This window comes from Syngnathus acus, chromosome 21, assembly GCF_901709675.1.
Source record: "Syngnathus acus chromosome 21, fSynAcu1.2, whole genome shotgun sequence".
Taxonomy (NCBI): Eukaryota; Metazoa; Chordata; class Actinopteri; order Syngnathiformes; family Syngnathidae; genus Syngnathus; species Syngnathus acus.
The window spans coordinates 8,423,623-8,441,493 of record NC_051105.1 but is presented as its reverse complement, the minus strand read 5'-3'; the positions used below and the strand labels follow the sequence as shown (position 1 = coordinate 8,441,493).

The 17,871-nt window shown below is 42.3% G+C and overlaps 4 protein-coding genes across 5 annotated transcripts; 1 reads left to right on the top strand and 3 right to left on the bottom strand.

Annotated features, from left to right (window-relative positions):
- The first annotated feature begins 4 nt into the window (after positions 1–4).
- agpat3 (1-acylglycerol-3-phosphate O-acyltransferase 3) lies at positions 5–10,059 on the top strand. Of its 2 annotated transcripts, none has more exons than XM_037239436.1 (10): positions 5–561; positions 5,026–5,083; positions 5,181–5,413; positions 5,549–5,718; positions 5,823–5,984; positions 6,484–6,637; positions 6,732–6,834; positions 7,366–7,441; positions 7,553–7,751; positions 8,026–10,059. In XM_037239436.1, the coding sequence occupies exons 3-10, from the start codon at positions 5,236–5,238 to the stop codon at positions 8,115–8,117; spliced, it is 1,134 nt and encodes a 377-aa protein (XP_037095331.1). In that variant the 5' UTR covers positions 5–561; positions 5,026–5,083; positions 5,181–5,235; the 3' UTR covers positions 8,118–10,059. The 2 variants fall into 2 exon arrangements, with proteins under 2 accessions (XP_037095331.1, XP_037095332.1); XM_037239437.1 differs by lacking the exon at positions 5–561 and adding an exon at positions 3,852–3,972.
- Positions 10,060–11,475: 1,416 nt separating this feature from the next.
- Positions 11,476–13,630, bottom strand: LOC119115165 (olfactory receptor 1D2-like). The gene is made up of 2 exons (XM_037239438.1): positions 13,577–13,630; positions 11,476–12,477 (listed from the first exon to the last, which is right to left on the bottom strand). The coding sequence occupies exon 2, from the start codon at positions 12,452–12,454 to the stop codon at positions 11,510–11,512; it is 945 nt and encodes a 314-aa protein (XP_037095333.1). The 5' UTR covers positions 12,455–12,477; positions 13,577–13,630; the 3' UTR covers positions 11,476–11,509.
- A 503-nt stretch (positions 13,631–14,133) lies between these two features.
- On the bottom strand, positions 14,134–15,296 carry LOC119115162 (olfactory receptor 6N2-like). The gene has a single exon (XM_037239431.1). The coding sequence runs from the start codon at positions 15,249–15,251 to the stop codon at positions 14,337–14,339; it is 915 nt and encodes a 304-aa protein (XP_037095326.1). The 5' UTR covers positions 15,252–15,296; the 3' UTR covers positions 14,134–14,336.
- Positions 15,297–16,431: 1,135 nt separating this feature from the next.
- LOC119115172 (putative gustatory receptor clone PTE03) lies at positions 16,432–17,583 on the bottom strand. Its single transcript, XM_037239449.1, has one exon. It carries the CDS (start codon positions 17,536–17,538, stop codon positions 16,624–16,626), a length of 915 nt encoding a protein of 304 aa, XP_037095344.1. The 5' UTR covers positions 17,539–17,583; the 3' UTR covers positions 16,432–16,623.
- Between the last annotated feature and the right edge of the window lie 288 nt (positions 17,584–17,871).

Below are 17,871 nucleotides of genomic sequence, written 5' to 3'. Positions count from 1 at the left end.
CACTGTAGTAATTATTATACGTGCGTATCAAAGAGATACGATTTTTTTTAAAAATAGCTTGGTTTATTTCCCACCAAATACAGACTACATGTGTAATATTAAAACAAACAGGGATCGTGCTCTGTGCATTGTAAGAAAGTTTTAATTTAAAAGAACAAACACCCCAGTTTGGTAATGGAAGGAAGTAATAACAGCTAAGTGGTGAATGTATTATTGTAGAGGGCAGGTGTTTTGCAGATTATTGTGTGCGTTTTGTGAGAATGGGTGAGGGGGAGGGTGGTCCGGAATGACCGGATGGACATCTTCAGAGGGGGGCTTTGAGGAAATGTGGCGCTTTCACCGACAAACAATGGTGCTCTTGAAAATCGCATGACCTCAAGTCATCTTTGTAACATCTACGTTAACCCACGTCGTTGAGCCATAGTGTGCTCTCTAAAGCGGTCCGATAGTTGTTTTCTTTTTGTTTTTTGTTTTCCCACAACCTGACCAGGCCCTGAACCATTGACTGAAGTATTCCCGAATCTCCGGTGCTGGTTTCAGTACAAAGTGATCAATTGTCAGGTAAGCCTATTGAGAATGTGCCTTACTGTCAGCTAGCTTTAGCTAGCTAACTAGCGTAGCATCGAAGGCTAGCAAGAAAGCCGCACGACCAACAACACACACCCTTTATTTTAAATATTCTCTTACTATCAAAAAAAAAAAAAGTCCTAACATGCTAGCCCAGTCGGATAGTGGCTACTTTTCTGTCGATGAAGTTATTGGGGTAAATTCTACACATTCAAGGTAAGGTGCAGGGCTCGTGTACGCCACTCATTTGTCTTAGAATAGCTTCCAAACAGCTCGATTAATATTGTAATTTGTCATGGAAGGCAACCAAACTGCTTTCTACTGAGAGTTCATAGAATGGAGTCTGACGTCCCCGGCACATGGATCACAGTTAACGGCTCACCATATGACCGCCGGTCGGCCGGCCGGCATGCTAGTAGCGTGTGGGGTCTTAACGATGCCAAGTCAACTTGGTTTTACGCAAAAAAAATAAATTGTGTAAAACAACGTATGAGTGCAAATCTACTGACGTTGAACGATGTCACGATCTAATTCCAAGACAATTATAGGTGATGTTTGATAGAGAGAGCAAGGGGAAGTGGTGTGTAAATAATATGCCAGATTTGTCATTCATCATGCGGTTGTTGTGACAGCTAAATGCTTGTTGCCGTTTCCGTGCAGTGGAACCTTTGCAGGACATTCGAATGCCATTTAACTTGACTCACACGTTGGAATTAGACCAACATTTTTTGGGGGGGGTGATGCTTCCACTGTTGCGTAATTATAGAAAAGATGTCTTGCTCTTTTTTCATTTTTTTTTTTTTTTCAACAATAGCCTTGGGTCAATTAGTGGGTGCAAACCAGGGTTCACCAACCATTTTGAAACTGGTGCACAAGTTAGCTCAGATCCTACATGTTAATAAAAACATTAGTAAGAATGGGAGGGTGGTGTTAGGAGGCCCCACTATAGCTATTTATCAAAGTACCGAATTTATTGTTAGTTTTTAACAAATTATTTGCCAGTGCAACAGAGAAAAGTTGGTCACACCAATGCTACCAATGGAAAAGTTAATGATGTACCACTCAACCACTTGAACTTTCAAGAATTAAATATGCCCACTGACCAGTCTAAACCTACTTCCAACATTGGGACCCTCTGAAGTGAAATTTTAGCTTTTCGATATCTTTTTGAGCTGAAGCATTATTGCTGTGAATCAGATAGTGGATAATACGTTTTGTGGTTTCAAAGTCCAAAAGAATTCGGTGATAAGGTGTTAAAGTGACGAAGGTTACATGTGTGGAGGTCTGCCACAATACTACTTACATAATTAATATAATGCTCGAATAAACTTAATGCTTTTAAAGTCACATCATAAAGTTAAATGTGAGTTAACTAGTTTATTTTGGCGGCAAATCACAACTTTGATGTTAGTCACGGACAAGTCCTGCTGGCAGATGTTGCCAACTCGAGTCAGCGGTTATGTATTTCTGAATAAATTATCACTGACTACTTTCTTCAGGACACATGGAGTAGAAGAGAACTACAACTACTCAACGTTTTGTAGCCATCAAGATATTTTTGGCCTTGGGTTGTAAGCAAAATTATCATTGAAGAGATGCTAGCAAGACAACCAATAGCAAGATGGGATGTCAAACTCTGCCAGACAACTGTTCGTCTCCGCAATTTTGGTTAATGGTAATGAAACGCGACATATCCAGGATGCCTGTCGCTCGCTAATCGTCACTAATCTAATCCACTGGATTAGGGAATGAGAATACAGTCAGCCGTTTGCTACGGGACGTGAGCCTACCTCCTACCTTTCGTCGATTAGATGAATCTTCTTGCAGTCTACAGTGGATATTTGTTTTTTTTCCTGCTTGCTCTGAATTAGAGTCAACATTTTTTTGTTGTTTTATTTTTTTGGTGGGGCTTCTTTGGTTGCTGGTAATTATTTGCTGATCAGGCAGTTCCTCCAACAGGTGTTCTTGTTGTCATCATAATCTCTTTCCTTCGGTTGGATTATGATGGATATGGAGCAGAGCAGCCTGTGAGTACCTGCTGCTGCTGTTGCTCACTGCTGGTATTTTGTTTTTATTTTGGCGCTCATCTGGTGAACCACCATCCACCAAAATGCTAAACCAGAGTGCTGTGATGATCTTCACCGGGATTTGCGGTGCGCTGGTGCTCGTGGCAATGGGCTACTATGTCTACTGGTGAGTTATACTAATGATATTGGTGAATTTCAAGAGTAGGAAAGTAGACGGAGTGTAAGTTCCACTCAAGCGACTGCTGGTTATTTGTTGGTAATGGAACAAACAGCTGTCCAGCTCTAAGTAGCTTTAACCCAGTCAGCGACTAATCGTTCCGTCAAGTTCAGTTGCTTCTGCAGATGAAACTGTACTGAGAAACAATTTCAGATGGTTAATATTAGTATTTTGTTTTAATTATCATTACTACGGTATTTGGCGTCTCTCAAGGAGGTGTTCTCAAACTGAAAGAAGACAAACTGCAGATCAAGCAGAGGACGATAAAAAATATCAGACGTGTTGCGGTGCTACAAAATAAGGAAGAGACCCAGATAATTTTGAGCTACTTGCGTTCACCACCAAAAATTGGAGTCCTGTTTTGAAAGTCTTTTGATAATAAATACAGTACCCATGACGAGGACCATCCTGACCTTGCAAAGTTCTGGCATGAAAATCTGGGTAAAGGATGCAGGAGACACAATTGACTCAAGAGAAGTTGCCATATGTGTTCAAGTGTTTGCAGCAAGTCTTTTCTTTTTCTTAATTTCACTATGGATAGTTTGATTTTTGTAATGTGAACCTGTTGTCAGAGGCCCCGATTAAACATTCAGTTTTTGTTCAAAAGCACCTTTCTCAGTAGGCACTATGAGTTGCTGCTTCTGTTTTTTTTTCTTGGCAGGCAAAGTGTCCAAAGTACACGCATGTGAGCTAGGTCAAAAAGTGTGTCAAGAGGAAATAAGAACAAAGGTCTTTGCAAGTGTGGAAATCTTTCTTTCACTCGTCCCCAAAATATTTCAATTTCAATTAGTATGTGTCAATGTAGTCCAAGACATAAATACAAACTTGTTACAAACATCCTTACTGTGCATCAGTATAAAACCTGAAATCTCAAACGATATTATTTTGTTGTAAAAATGTTACAACATTGTGGTATATATTACACAACAAACAGATAAGGTACACAAGAGATCGGCGATAAGATACACATACTCCCATCGAAAGGACATTTTCAGACCTCACCAACTTAACTCGAGCACTCCCGTTTAGCACAAAGGTCATTACGCCAACACGGATCACTACTTGATGACATGCAGTGACTTGGAGCACAGAGAATCACGTGACAATATTTCATCACTCGAACGCATTCCGTCTTGGCCACGGCGCATCGACCGAGCTGAGGTAATGTTGCTGCTGTATGACTTCAATCAGTCTGTGTTAGTTTGTTAGCCTACACATTGGAATGTCAGGTAGAACAAAAAGTTTAGCTCTTCTTCAAAATATTTCATTTGTGTGCAGTTTTTCATGACTCTCACTTTTAAGATGGACAACTTGGAAAGAGAAGCCCAACCCAAAATTTTTGTTCCATAGAGTGAAGAAAGGGCAGCTCATGGCAGTAAATATTTCTTTTTTTAATTGGTGTTTTTAAAAATGGTTCAATCATAAAGTGGCTGTTAATTTTTATTGTCACTAAGAATGTCACGGTCCTGGAGTATAGAAAGAATGTCCTCATGTAATGAATGTGCAAGTGTGGCCCATTAAAATTGACTGATTACTGCGTGTAGTTTGGGAAGCTTGTATAAAAGGGAGGGGCGGTCCATTTTTATTCCATTTTTCATTATCCACCTGTCTTATTTTCCGTAGCCCTTGTGCTCATTAGTGCCGTGGGTGATCTGGACACTGCTCACCAGCCAATTGGGCAACTTTGAACTATAACACCGTCGTGATAACGTATTGGAATGGCAAGGTCAATTCCTTTGTTTTGGTTGTAGACTAACGATATTTTGGGTGTCAGATCCGAAGACAAATATGAGAGCAAAGTTCAGAATTCCAGCTCTTATTTCATGGTAGTTCTATCTTGATGTGTTCTGTCTGTAAGGCAATTCTTTTCTCTGGAGCGTGACAGAGCTGTTTTGCCAACAACTGCAATGGTGTATTTCTTACTGCTGAGCAAGAGCTATGGCGGGTACTTGTTCAGTCGCTGACATCTGTAATTTAAGATGGCAATCTAGGTGATTATCAGCAAGATGTAAGTCAAATTCAGTGTCTCTGTGGAGTGTGAAGCTAAGATAGATTGCGAGAAGCAGGAAATAGCCTTGGCAGACTTTAGTGTAGTCAGCATCATTGGTCCTATTCGTAGCTGTTCATTTTCTGAATATGACCAAATACAGGCATTTTTCAAAAGTCTTTTTTTTTTCTTCAGCTCCTTGTCATTAATTAAATCTCTGGTTTCAGGACTGTAGTATTGGCCGAAGGACCGTGCAAACGAGGCTTGTAAAAGGAGACCACCGTGGTGAGGAAATGACTTCATTTTCTCCGTCATTGATGGTAATTCTTTTTTTTTTTTTAATGATTCTTCTCTTACCCTGTGTGTGTGTTTCCTCCCTTAGGTCGGTCATCGTGCATAGAGAGGAGCCTCCTCAGCTCCCCTAGGCCTTCTGCATCATGGCTCTCCTGGCCTACATCAAGAGCCTGTTCATCCTTCAACTGTTGATGGGCTTTGTGTTTGTGGTGAGCGGCCTCATCATAAACTTCATCCAGCTGTGCACGTGCGTCATCTGGCCAATCAACAAGCAGCTCTATCGCAGAATCAACTGCCGGCTCGCCTACTCGCTCTGGAGCCGTGAGTAGAATAGATTCCTGTCGTTTGTGGTCAACCAGGAAATATTTTTTGGACACCCGTGGATCTTTCCATCTTGCATGAACTTGAGGAGATTTGCTTTAGAGGGTCCATTTTCAAATTGTTGTTTCTGGACAGAGCTGGTGATGCTGCTGGAGTGGTGGTCCGGCACCGACTGCACTTTATACACGGACCAGGCCACGGTGGACAAATTTGGCAAGGAACACGTCATCATCATCCTCAACCACAACTATGAGATCGACTTCTTGTGTGGCTGGACCATGTGCGAAAGATACGGTATCCTGGGGGTCAGTTGGATTGATGTTATTTGCAGTCATTTAGCACATTTTAAAATGGTTGACCACAGTCCTGATTTGAAAAGAAATGACAATTGCCTCCGTTTTCCCTTTAGAGTTCAAAAGTCTTAGCCAAGCATGAGCTGCTGAAGGTTCCTCTGATTGGCTGGACCTGGTACTTCTTGGAAATCGTGTTTTGCAAAAGAAAGTGGGAAGAAGACCGCAAAACTGTCTTCAGCGGACTTGACAGGCTTAAGGACTACCCTGAACATATGTGGGTGAGTGCAAATCAACAGATTTCAAATTTCAATTCAAATCTGCAAACTTCAGTCCAATTCAAAATCAGCTAAAACATTCCCGTCAGGCAAATAAGCATTTGAGGTTAAGTCTGGTCGGCTAGAACAACAATCCAGAACGGCCTTATCTAGTCATTTGTAATCAACCTGCTTTTGGCTGTGAACCGAAACATAATATTGCAGTTTGACGTCACAGCTAAATTTACAAATATAGATTTTAGATGAAGCAGAATGACCGCTGAATATCAAAAAATGTCTTCCAGGGAACAAACAAATTCTTCCCTTTTGGCCTACTTTTTATCTTGCCAGTCGTATACAAATGAAGCTCTCTGAGCGCTCCAGCTGTACTTAACATCTCACCGCAGGAGACTTGTTTTGTCCTTGAGCCCAGAATTTCCTCCTTAAAAATGCCACACTGAGCCTAAACAATCCCAGAGTTGTATTGTGTATGTGTTAACTTGGCAAATGCTCTCGCCCTCAGTTCCTGCTGTATTGCGAAGGTACCCGCTTTACAGAGAAGAAGCACCAAATAAGCATGCAGGTAGCAGAGAGCAAAGGCTTGCCCAAGCTCAAATATCACCTTCTACCACGCACCAAGGGCTTCACAACCACGCTGCGATGTCTGAAGGGCACAGGTACGGTGTAAAAGTACACACACACACGTCATATGTAACGTTTCGTATTTGACCCCCCCCCCCCCCCCCCTTTTTTTTTTTTTTTTAAATACAGTGACTGCCGTTTATGACGTGACGCTCAACTTCAAAGATAAGCAGACCCCCACTCTCCTGGGCATCGTCAACGGCAAGAAATACAAAGCTGACATGAGCGTAAGGTGAGAAGGCGTCACTCATACGACCCCACAGCCTTGTCTGAATACGATCCCCTACCCTCATGTGGCTATTGTTTCTGAATACGAGCCCCTTTGCTCATGTGGCTGTCGTTTCTCACGGGCCTTTTGCACTTAAATGTAACCGCATAATTTGGCTAGGGCAAATAAATGATGTCAGCTATACAATAATATTACCACTTTTGATGATAATCTTGTTGAGTAATACAAAAGACAGTCGAGAGTGGAACATGGAAACACTTTCGACCCAGAGAAAATCATTTGCGTCAGAATATGAATCAGTTTGTGAAATAATAATTCCAGAGCGTGCTGATGAAGTCATTTACTTTAGTTGAGGGAGCCCCCTGGTGGTTGTAAAGTGCCTTTGCTCCCACATTGTTTTCACGATACGTTCACCTAATCATTCGTTTTCTGTAGCACTTGTCATGGTTAGGCTTACGGATGCCCTCTTTTGTTCTCTTTATGCAAGTGGACTTGTAACTCTTGGCCTTGTTCTTGTTTTCCGCTTCACTGTAGACGTTTCCCTGTGGAAGAGATCCCAGATGACGAGGCAGAGTGTGCCAACTGGCTGCATAAGCTCTACCAGGAGAAGGTAGTATGTCGTTTCATTCACATATGACAAGTGTGGTCATCACTTTTTCATCCAGTTCCAATGTGAGAAAATACGTCCAGTTGTTGCTCACGAATTTTCCCCACCTGCCAGGATGCCTTACAGGAGACATACAGCAAGGAAGGCAAGTTCCCGGGGCCCACAATAATCCCTCCTCGCCGTCTGTGGACACTGCTCAACTTCCTGTTCTGGGCCATGCTGCTGCTTTCACCACTTATCAAGTTTGCATGCGGAGTGGCGGTCAGCGGCTCTCCGCTGCTCATTATCGGCTTCATCATCTTCCTCGTCATAGGTACGGCTAACGGTTAAAGACCCCTGTGCAAAGTTTGAAAAGTGTGTGGTACTCAGTTGTGGTATAGCATTGAAGTGTTTTTTTACAGCTCACACGTGTTAGCAAATGTAGACGCGTAAAGATATGAGATCATGCACATAGCTTTTGAGAGCACAGACAAGAACTTGATTTTTCACCCATTTTGAAGCCTCATTTTTTTTTATGCTTAGCGATTTCTTTTTCTCATCATTTCAGTCTTCTCTGTTGAGTGTTTATTGTTTCTCTCTCTCCCCAGCCTCTGTTGCAATCCGCCGCCTGATCGGCGTCACGGAGGTCAACAAGACGGGTTCCAGTTATGGTGACCAGGAGACCAAGAAACAAAACTAACACACCCTAGACTGACTCCCGCTCTCCTCCTGCCGTCCAATTGGTCACCAGGTCGGGGGGGGGGAGACCCGGCTGTGAAACCACAATAGAGAGCAGACTTAGAAACCCTAAACAGTAAATTCACCGGAGGTCAACTAGACATGAGGTGGGAGGGGAGGAGGGGGAGATGCTGTACTGCATCTAAAGCCAAGTAGTGACCCGTTTTCCACAGCCAAGCCCCGTTAATCCTGCCGATCTTAAACCTCTCACCTCCTAACCTACCTGCAGTCACGTGGAACGCCACAAACATAGCCTGCGTCTTGCTTTGCACTACCTCCCCAACAAACCACACTTACTGTCCGTCGTCACCCGATTAGGAAGCGGCGGTGTTCTTCTAGTCAGAACAGGGCCCTCCATCCATGTGCCCCCACCAACGTCTCCCTTTCACACGCCTGTGTTTCTTTTTTTTTTTTTTTTTAAAGCAAAAACTTCACTAAACCATGGAAACATGACCATTAATTTTTTTGTAATCATTTTGTGTGATCATCATGACCTGGTCCCCTTTTCAAGGGGGCGGGGGGGTTCTTCAAAAAGGGCTGTGCATGTGCAAGCTGTCATACCTGACCTAAAGCTCTGGAATTCATTTTCCGAAACTAAATGCTCTTCATGTTGTAAGTAGCATATAGAATGAAATTAATAAAAAAAAATCATTTTACTTCATTGTTATTTTGTTCAAAATGTTTAACGCTGCTCCTAGTTAGTTTACTGTCAAACAAAACTTTTAACAAAAAAAGAATTACATTGTGTATTTAAAACATTTGCATAGCTTTGCATTCATTCCATTTGTTTTGCTTCATGCTAACAATGAAATATGCCATAGAAAGGCTAATCACTAGCACAGGTGCTGTGTTCAAACCCTTTAAGCAATGGATATTTGAACACAAAACGGTGCAGCAGCACATATCGACTGACAAGCTTTTATAGATCAAATTTAAAAACACAATGTAAATATCTCAAAAATCAGATGCGCTAAAAAGACATTTTTTTTAAAATCATTTTGAAATCAATCATCTCCATTATAATACGTTCCAGAGCTAACATCCTTATTTTTCTAATCAAAACAACTCCCCCTTGTCCCTCAAACACTAGTCAGCCGGCAACCATGACAGGTGAAGAGTGTGTGGGGGTTGTTCTGCCAGATTCCAGGCTAAAGGTCACCAGTTGTCTCCACGTAGCCTCACGCAGCTGTTGACATAAAATTCGCCTGGCCACTTATAGACTGTAGTCGTAGTGCTAAATTAACCTTTGCCTTAAATCAAGCTTGCTCAGGCAAGGGGCCCGCGTCCTCCCTCACCTCCACCACTTTCGACCATGTCAAACAACACGGATATTTTCCACACGTCCTAGTTACATACGAGTAACCCCCAACACGTTACATATTCCACTCTCCTTCCACCTCCCTCCTATGGCACATGTAGCGTCCATCCAAAGTTTTTTACGTACGTACTTCCTCCATTCTCACCATCCATTGAGATTTTCATGCAAGCCTTAAAACGAGATTGCTTCTTCTGATTTGTGTTGACTGACTGAGCCCCGGAGCTATACTGGATCAAAATTTGCTAGTCGTAAAATACTGAGTAGAAAATGAAGAGGAAGATGACTCACTGGTGTATTAAAACGACTGCAGAATAATTTTGAAAGATCCAGCTGAATAGTCGCAGAGTTCCTTCTTCTCCTGCAATTCTATCACAGAAGAGATGCAGGCGTTTGGCACAGGATGGTTTTTTTTATTTGGTCAACAAAAGTGAAATCTGACACCACCATGTTTTTAAAAAGAATTTACGATAATCACGCATTCCTCTCGAGTCATCTGCTTTTTTTGTTTTATTTTTGTTTGTTTTTGGTTTTTGGTCCATCACCCCCACCCCACCCTCACCTGTTATTAAAAGACTTGAATCACAAAGCAACTCTCAGTGCATTTTCTTTGGAGTTTGTGTTTGTCTCAAAAAATGCAGCACAGACTCACATACTAACTGATCTCCATCTTCTCTTCATATCCTTCAACAAACATGCATTCCACCATTCACAAATGCCACCATACTCATTTAATGGTGCACCAGAGTGGAACAATGTAGATAAAAGAAATGAATGTCATTTTTTTTTTTTTTTTTTTAACTTGCTTCCTGCTGTTCTTTTAGAGAAACAACACCAAAAGCATTTCCCACATTGTGTGTATACTGTAAATGTGTTCATAATGTAAATCATAGTTTTAGAAAATTGCTCTCCAGTAGGTAAACTGGTCTCCAAGGTGCACTTTGGAATATCTCACCAATATTGTGTGTATGAGAAGCTGTACATACTTGAGCTGATGGTGTGTGTGTCTGAAGCTGAAGCCCACCACTAAAATCATGTCCCAGATTCCAACTTTGTAACAGCGCCTCAGTTTCTTATTGTAGTCAGTCTTGCATGCGGTCACTGAATCACATTAATTCTGACTCAGGGACTTTAATGGGCCATGCAGCAGCTCTGGAATGAACTCTGAATCTGAAATAAGATCAATAAAAAAAAATAATAACCCCCAAGGTGGTTTTGTTGAGGGTGTGTGATTGTTTTTGTTAACTTTGTCAATATAACTTTGTAAGATGGATGTTAAAGTGGTGCACGGTGTGCTGGGCTGTCAAATAGCATTCACAAATAAGCTGTTTTAGCAGATCAGTTTGTGACGTCACTTCGTTCATTTTATGGCGTCACTAATCCCGTTCATACAATTTTTACTCTATCCCCATGCCAAAGTTTCCAACGCAAACAACCACGCAGGCATTGCTGGACAACAGTGTCTTTCTTCTCCCGACAACCGAGCTACAGAAATGAACTTTATGCATGGAATGCATGCCCAAACAGCTCCCAAAACGTCTTAGTTTGTGGCAAGTTATAAGGATGACAGCTTGTGCAATCTGGGACAATACAATTGAGGATTAGCAGGACATTTTCGCACCTCTGTCTGGAACAGCAAGTAAGTCTATTTTGGAATTATTTGTTTGTGTATATGATATATTGTGGATTTCTTTGAGTAGTTCGTTAGCTTTGCAGCGAACAGCCCGGTTGCTGTAACATCGACGCTAGCCAGGTAAACCCGTCGGGGCGTGCGCACTTGCGAGCCAGTTAAGTGTATTTTGAAAATATTCGGGGCAGTGGACCTCCAGCGATGGAAGTGCATGCGTTAATATTTCTTAAAGTGCAGACGTCATAATTCAATGTAAAGTGTGTGGAACAGGTGAGCCTTGGCCACGCCCACCCCCAAAAAAATCCACTCATTCAGTGCTTGGCTAAGGCCTTCCTGGTGGAGTCCGTTACTCTCCAACAAAAAAAGCCCATTAAAGGTCTCCTTTTAGTTAGCACTGACTTCCACAATCTCACACTATTTTGAAGATGTGTTTGCGTATACGTGATAGTTTCAAGCCATACACTAGAGGGTTGAGAACTGGCGGAATCATCACAAACGCCAAAGACAAAATGATGACAAGGAAGGGATTCATCTCCTCCAGATTGGACCTACTCAGGGCTACATCACAAAACATGGTGATGGAATAACTAACACAAGACACCATGTGTGGCAAACAGCTCTGGAAAACACTGCCCTTAAATTTTGCAGAATGTCTCCAGGTGGCAATTATGATGCGCATGTACGTGTAGAGAACGAAGACCAACGGTAGGAAAATGCCAAACGTGGTAACGGATATGCCGGACTTATTTCTAAACTCCATGGACCCGCATAACAGACTGACCACATTCCAGTTTGCGCAGAACACCTTGTGGATCTTGTTGCCACACAGGGGCTGCTTGGCCAACCCGGAGATGTTTCTTGTGAGAAAGGCGGCGGGGATGAGCCACGCCAAGCCAACCAGGCTCAGGGCCTTTTTCACCGTCATCCTGGTGGGGTAGTGCAGCGGATGGCACACGGCCAGGTAGCGGTCGTAGGCCATGACGCACAGCGTGGTCATCTCGTTGGCTGCATACGTGTAGATGAAGTAGATCTGTGTGAAGCAGGCCGCGCGCGAGATCAGGTGAACGTCGGACGCCAGGTCCTGCAGGAAGCGGGGGAAGAAGCTCGTGGAGCCGTACAAGGCGTTGAAGCACAAGCTGGCCACAAAAATGTACATGGGCTCGTGAAGGGTCTTCTCGTGGCAGATGGTCACCAGGACGGCCCAGTTGGCGCACACGATGAAGACGTAGAGGAGGAGGAATAACACCAGTGCTGGGTAGCGGTACGGGCCGATGTTTATGAACATTGTGAGGTTAAAGTAAGAAAAAAGCGTTAGGTTGGGCATCCTTAAATGCTCCACAGCCTCGTGAGTCATAACAACCTGTTACTTGACACTGTCTGTGAAAAGAGAAAAGAGGGAAAATAATTAGTGATGTTTTTTTTTCTGTCCATGCAATGATGTTTCATCAGTGCTATAAAGGGTTAAAATCATGGAGTAGTCCTACTATCTAAATTATTTTGCTGTTTTTGCATACATATTTTTTGTTGAATCGTACTTAGTGTCAACATGCTATTTTCACAAATGTGGCTTCAATGTTTTATTGATTTTACTTTCAGTCCTGTAACTCACATGAAGAGTCAGTCTAAAAATTAAAAGAGGATATAGCCATGAGTAGTTAGGTTGTGTTATCAGATTTTGAGTTGAAAAGACAACAAATGGTGCTGATTTGCATCATCCATAAATTCATTCATTTTCTGCATTAAATGTTAATATCAAATTATTGGCAACACAAACAAACTGGCAGACTTTTTTTCTTTTATTTTCCTTCTGTTTCTCTCTTTCTCACACACACACATACACACACACACACACATGCAGCCTCCCCAAGACTCGAACCTCCGCCCTCCCACTCCAAAGCCCGAATCCCTAAAGTTACTGACAGTGTGTAAATGGCTTTGATTTATTAAAGTCAGTTATTTTCAAATCAATTTCAGTAATATGAAAAGAAATATCACATCAATGTAAATATTCTTCTTCTATCATTTTAGCTCTAGATGTCATGAAATAATACACACTACATTTAAAGCATACGATCATAATCCACAAATAGGACATGGGGTTCTTTCTTGTCACATCACTTTTGACTACAATCAAAAAGCAGTGAGAAGTACCGTTGCAGGCTTTATTCAATGTGCCCCTCAAAAATCCTTGGACCCAGCCTGGCCCTCTCGGTATATCTCAAACACTTCATCAGCATCATTGTCCAACTGTTCTCATCATAAACACTCAAGTTTTTGTCACTTTCAACTCCCTTTCACAAGACTTCATTTGCTGAACAATCCATCCATTTTCTATGGCTACCACTTCGCCTCCATTGTCCTCTCTCGACAAAATTAGGACTTGCTCATGATGGTTTTTCACACGGTAAATCGACGTTTGAAATTCAAACATACAAACATGACACGCTCAGCAGCCGGAAATATACGGCATACTTACCAACACGTGTCTTCATGCTGTTGTCCGTGATGGACTGCTGACGTTGGAAGACTCACTCGCCACGAGTGCACGCGTCTTTTAAGGCCGTCTCTTTGCACCCTGGGGAATTTTTCTGACTCCGGCTTAGTGGCAGATAGTAACAAAGTAGAAATACTTTGTTACAAAGTACAAATGTTTTGTTACTGTACTGAGGTAGATTTTTTTTCAGAGCTCTTTTCTTTACTTGAGTGTTTATTTTCTTACAAACGTTTTGCATGAACTCCAAGCATTTAGAAGAAAATATTTGTATTTTATACTCCTTACTTTGTAAAAAAAAAAATCACCTTGTTCCTTTTATTCATGACTACATAAAAAATAGGATGTCAACTAAGATTGAGATCCGAATTGGAATCCTAATTGAAAGGCATTAAAACAGAATAGAAGCTTTAATGATGATTGCAACACATTTGGAGATAATAAAAAAGACTTCTCACTTTGAGAAAATGTTATTTTTATTCTATAAATAAGAAATAAATCACACAACAATACATTTATTAAATTTTTTTGTTTTGCTGTCTGATTATGTTGCATTACAATCTGCATACTGCAAATACAAGTGGTAAAGAAAAACTTAATTTGGGTCAATTAAAAACGTCAAAGACTTAAGAATCATTTGATTACATTTAAATTTTTTAATACAATATAATAAATCTCATTTAATTACACTTCCTTGCAGCAGATCAAATTAGTTATTTATACTCAGTTAATCTTTGGCACAATGTCACAGCATCTTGAAGATATGTCTACGTATATCTGATAGCTTCATCCCGTACACCAGGGGGTTGAGAACTGGCGGAATCATCACAAACTCTAAAGACAAAATGATGGCAAGGAAGGAATTCATCTCCTCCACATTGTACCTGCTCAAGGCTATATCGCAAAATATGGCGATGGAAAAAATGACAAAGGAGATCATGTGTGGCAAACAGCTGTGGAAAACTCTGCCCTTGAATTTTGCAGAGCGTCTCCAGGTGGTCTCAATAATGCGCGTGTATGTGTAGAGAACGAAGGCCAGCGGGAGGAAAACGGTACAAATTGTCACTAGCATGCCCACCACGTTGTTGACCATCGTGGACACGCAAGAGAGCTCAACTACATTCCAGTTAGCACAAAACACCTTGTGGATCTCGTTGCCGCAAAGGGGCAGCGTTGCGGACAGATAGATGACCGTGGTTAAGATGAATACGGGGATGAGCCACGCCAAGCCGACCATCCTCAGGGCCTTTTTCACCGTCATCCTGGTGTGGTAGTGCAGCGGATGGCACACGGCCAGGTAGCGATCGTAGGCCATGACGCACAGCGTGGTCATTTCGTTGGCACCGTACGTGTAGATGAAGTAGATCTGCGCGTAGCAGGCCACGCGGGAGATCAGGTGAACGTCGGATGCCAGGTCCAGCAGGAACCGGGGGAAGAAGCCCGTGGAGCCGTACAGGGCGTTGATTGACAAGCTGGCCACAAAAACGTACATGGGCTCGTGAAGGGTCTTCTCGCGACAGATGGTCACCAGGACGGCCCAGTTGGCGCACACGATGAAGACGTAGAGGAGGAGGCATGCCGCCAGTGCTGGGTAGCGGTACGGGCCGATGTTTATGAACATTGTGAGGTTAAAGTAAGGAGGAAGCGTTAGGTTGGGCATCCTTACATGCTCCACATCCTCGTGAGTCCTAACAACCTGTTACTTGACACCGTCTATGAAAAGAGAAAAGAGAAGGGTGGTTCTCAGAAAGTATGGTACAAAATGTGACAAAAATTCAAAAAGAACCAGGTCAAAATGATATATGCTTTAAATAAATATAGATTGTAAGCCCTTTGGTCACAACAAATTGTTAAATGTTGTGTTACTCCTATGTTTCATAATATATTTTATGAATATTTTATAATGAAATATTTTTACACTTGACACAATGCAACTTATTGAATGCAGGATTAATTAAATTAATTATTGAATGCAGGAGCCTCAAAACGCAATCCAGGCTGGCATAGTTCTTATCGCTGGCAGTCCGCACATCACATAAAGCCACTCGGCACTACTCGTACTTGGATGAATTGGTTCAGAACAATACAGTTGACTTGCAGTTAACACACGCATGCACAAAAACACATCAAACACTTCTGTTGTAACATCAAATCATTCCTCATGAAGCACAATTGTACTCCAATGTGAATGTAATCACATCATTGACCCTCTTTGGTCACACTGCTCTGCTGCAGACTTGTGGAAAACTGAATTCAACAGTGATGATCCAAAATCTTTAAATGTTTGTCCCTAATCTTTTTTTACGGGATAAATAGAGGTTTCAAGAATACAAACATGACACGCTCAGTAGCCACAAACATCGTGCATACTCACCAACACGTTTCTTCATGTTGTTGTTCGTGAGCTACTGCTCACGTTTAAGCTAGACTCACTCACCTTGAGCGCACGCGTCTTTTAAGGCCGTCTCTTTGCACCCTTGGGAATTTTTCTGACTCCAGCTCAGTGGCAGATAGTAACAGAGTACAAATACTTTGTTAAAAAGTACAAATGCTTTGCTGATGTACTGATGTAGATTTTATTTCAGGGTATCTGTACTTTAGATAAGTTGTAACTGATAGATTTGTTAATTGTTTATGACATCAAAGTGTAAAAAATGAGATTGAGAACTTGATTGATTGCTATCTCGGAATCTTAAAAGGTGGGGAAAATAAAAAATAGTCCTCATTGGCACTGGAGACCGTCTGGGATTTATTGAACATTTCCTGAGACTTGACTTGAATGTTGTTGTCATCAGTGAAGAGAAACGTTGTTTTGGATATGAAATCAATCACACAACACATTTACTGTGTAACATTTAATTGGTGATGATGTCACATTCACTCAAGATTTGGATTAAACAAAAACCCTGCGTGCTTAAAACTGACTTTCTTTATGGACAATAAATTAAATGATCTAAAAATGCTGAATCTTAAAATTAATTTCAGTTCAACTTGCTGCCTTAATAAGGAAAAGTAGTACCACAGACCCCATCTCACACCATCTTGAAGATGTGTTTACGTATATATGATAACTTCATCCCGTACACCAGGGGGTTGAGAAGCGGCGCAATAACCACAAACTCTAGCGATAAGATGATGGCAACAAAAGCGTTCATCTCCTTCACATTTTGCCTGCTCAGCGCAATATCGCAAAACGCGGTGATGGAATAAACGAGAACAGAGATCATGTGCGGCAAACAACTCTGAAATACTCTCCCCTTGAATTTGGCCGAGCGTCTCCAAGTCATGCTTATGATGCGTGTGTATGTGTAGAGAACGAACGCGAGTGGAAGGAAAGCGGTGCAGATGCTCATGAACATGCCCACCACGTTGTTGACCATCGTGGACACGCATGACAGCTTCACTACATTCCAGTTAGCGCAAAACACCTTGTGGATCTCGTTGCCGCAGAGGGGCAGCGTTGCGGACAGGTAGATGAGTGTGGTGAGAAAGATGGCGGGAATGAGCCATGCCAGGCTGACCAGGGTCAGGGCTTTCTTCACCGTCATCCTGGTGTGGTAGTGCAGCGGATGGCACACGGCCAGGTAGCGATCGTAGGCCATGACGCACAGCGTTGTCATTTCGTTGGCACCGTACGTGTAGATGAAGTAGATCTGCGTAAAGCAGGCCACACGTGAGATCAGGTGAACGTCGGACGCCAGGTCCAGCAGGAAGCGGGGGAAGAAGCCCGTGGAGCCGTACAAGGCGTTGAAGCACAAGCTGGCCACAAAAACGTACATGGGCTCGTGAAGGGTCTTCTCGCGGCAGATGGTCACCAGGACGGCCCAGTTGGCGCACACGATGAAGACGTAGAGGAGGAGGCATGCCGCCAGTGCTGGGTAGCGGTACGGGCCGATGTTTATGAACATTGTGAGGTTAAAGTAAGGAGGAAGCGTTAGGTTGGGCATCCTTACATGCTCCACATCCTCGTGAGTCCTAACAACCTGTTACTTGACACCGTCTATGAAAAGAGAAAAGAGAAAGGTGGTTCTCAGAAAGTATGGTGACACCAAAATTCAAAATGAACCCGGACAAAATTATATATGCTTTATTTCAAACCTTCCTGTGGTGACTAAATTAATATAGTTTGTCAGCCCTTTGGTCGCAAGAGATTGTTAAAGGTTGTTTTGCTCCATTGTTTCATAATGCAGTACTAGGTACCTGAGCAGCCAGAACTTAGCACTCAATTATTACATATTGAATGTGGAAGCCTCAAAACACAATCCCGGCTGGGATAGTTC

What these genes read in the sequence shown, in the direction of transcription:
- agpat3 (XM_037239436.1), top strand. Translation starts at nt 5,236, where the DNA reads ATGGCTCTCCTGGCCTACATCAAGAGCCTGTTCATCCTTCAACTGTTG. An exon ending in GCGATGTCTGAAGGGCACAG is followed by an intron (nt 6,638 to 6,731) that starts GTACGGTGTAAA and finishes TTTTAAATACAG; the next exon opens with TGACTGCCGTTTATGACGTG. An exon ending in ATAAGCTCTACCAGGAGAAG is followed by an intron (nt 7,442 to 7,552) that starts GTAGTATGTCGT and finishes CCCACCTGCCAG; the next exon opens with GATGCCTTACAGGAGACATA.
- LOC119115172 (XM_037239449.1), bottom strand. Translation starts at nt 17,538, where the DNA reads ATGCCCAACCTAACGCTTCCTCCTTACTTTAACCTCACAATGTTCATA.
- LOC119115165 (XM_037239438.1), bottom strand. Translation starts at nt 12,454, where the DNA reads ATGACTCACGAGGCTGTGGAGCATTTAAGGATGCCCAACCTAACGCTT.
- LOC119115162 (XM_037239431.1), bottom strand. Translation starts at nt 15,251, where the DNA reads ATGCCCAACCTAACGCTTCCTCCTTACTTTAACCTCACAATGTTCATA.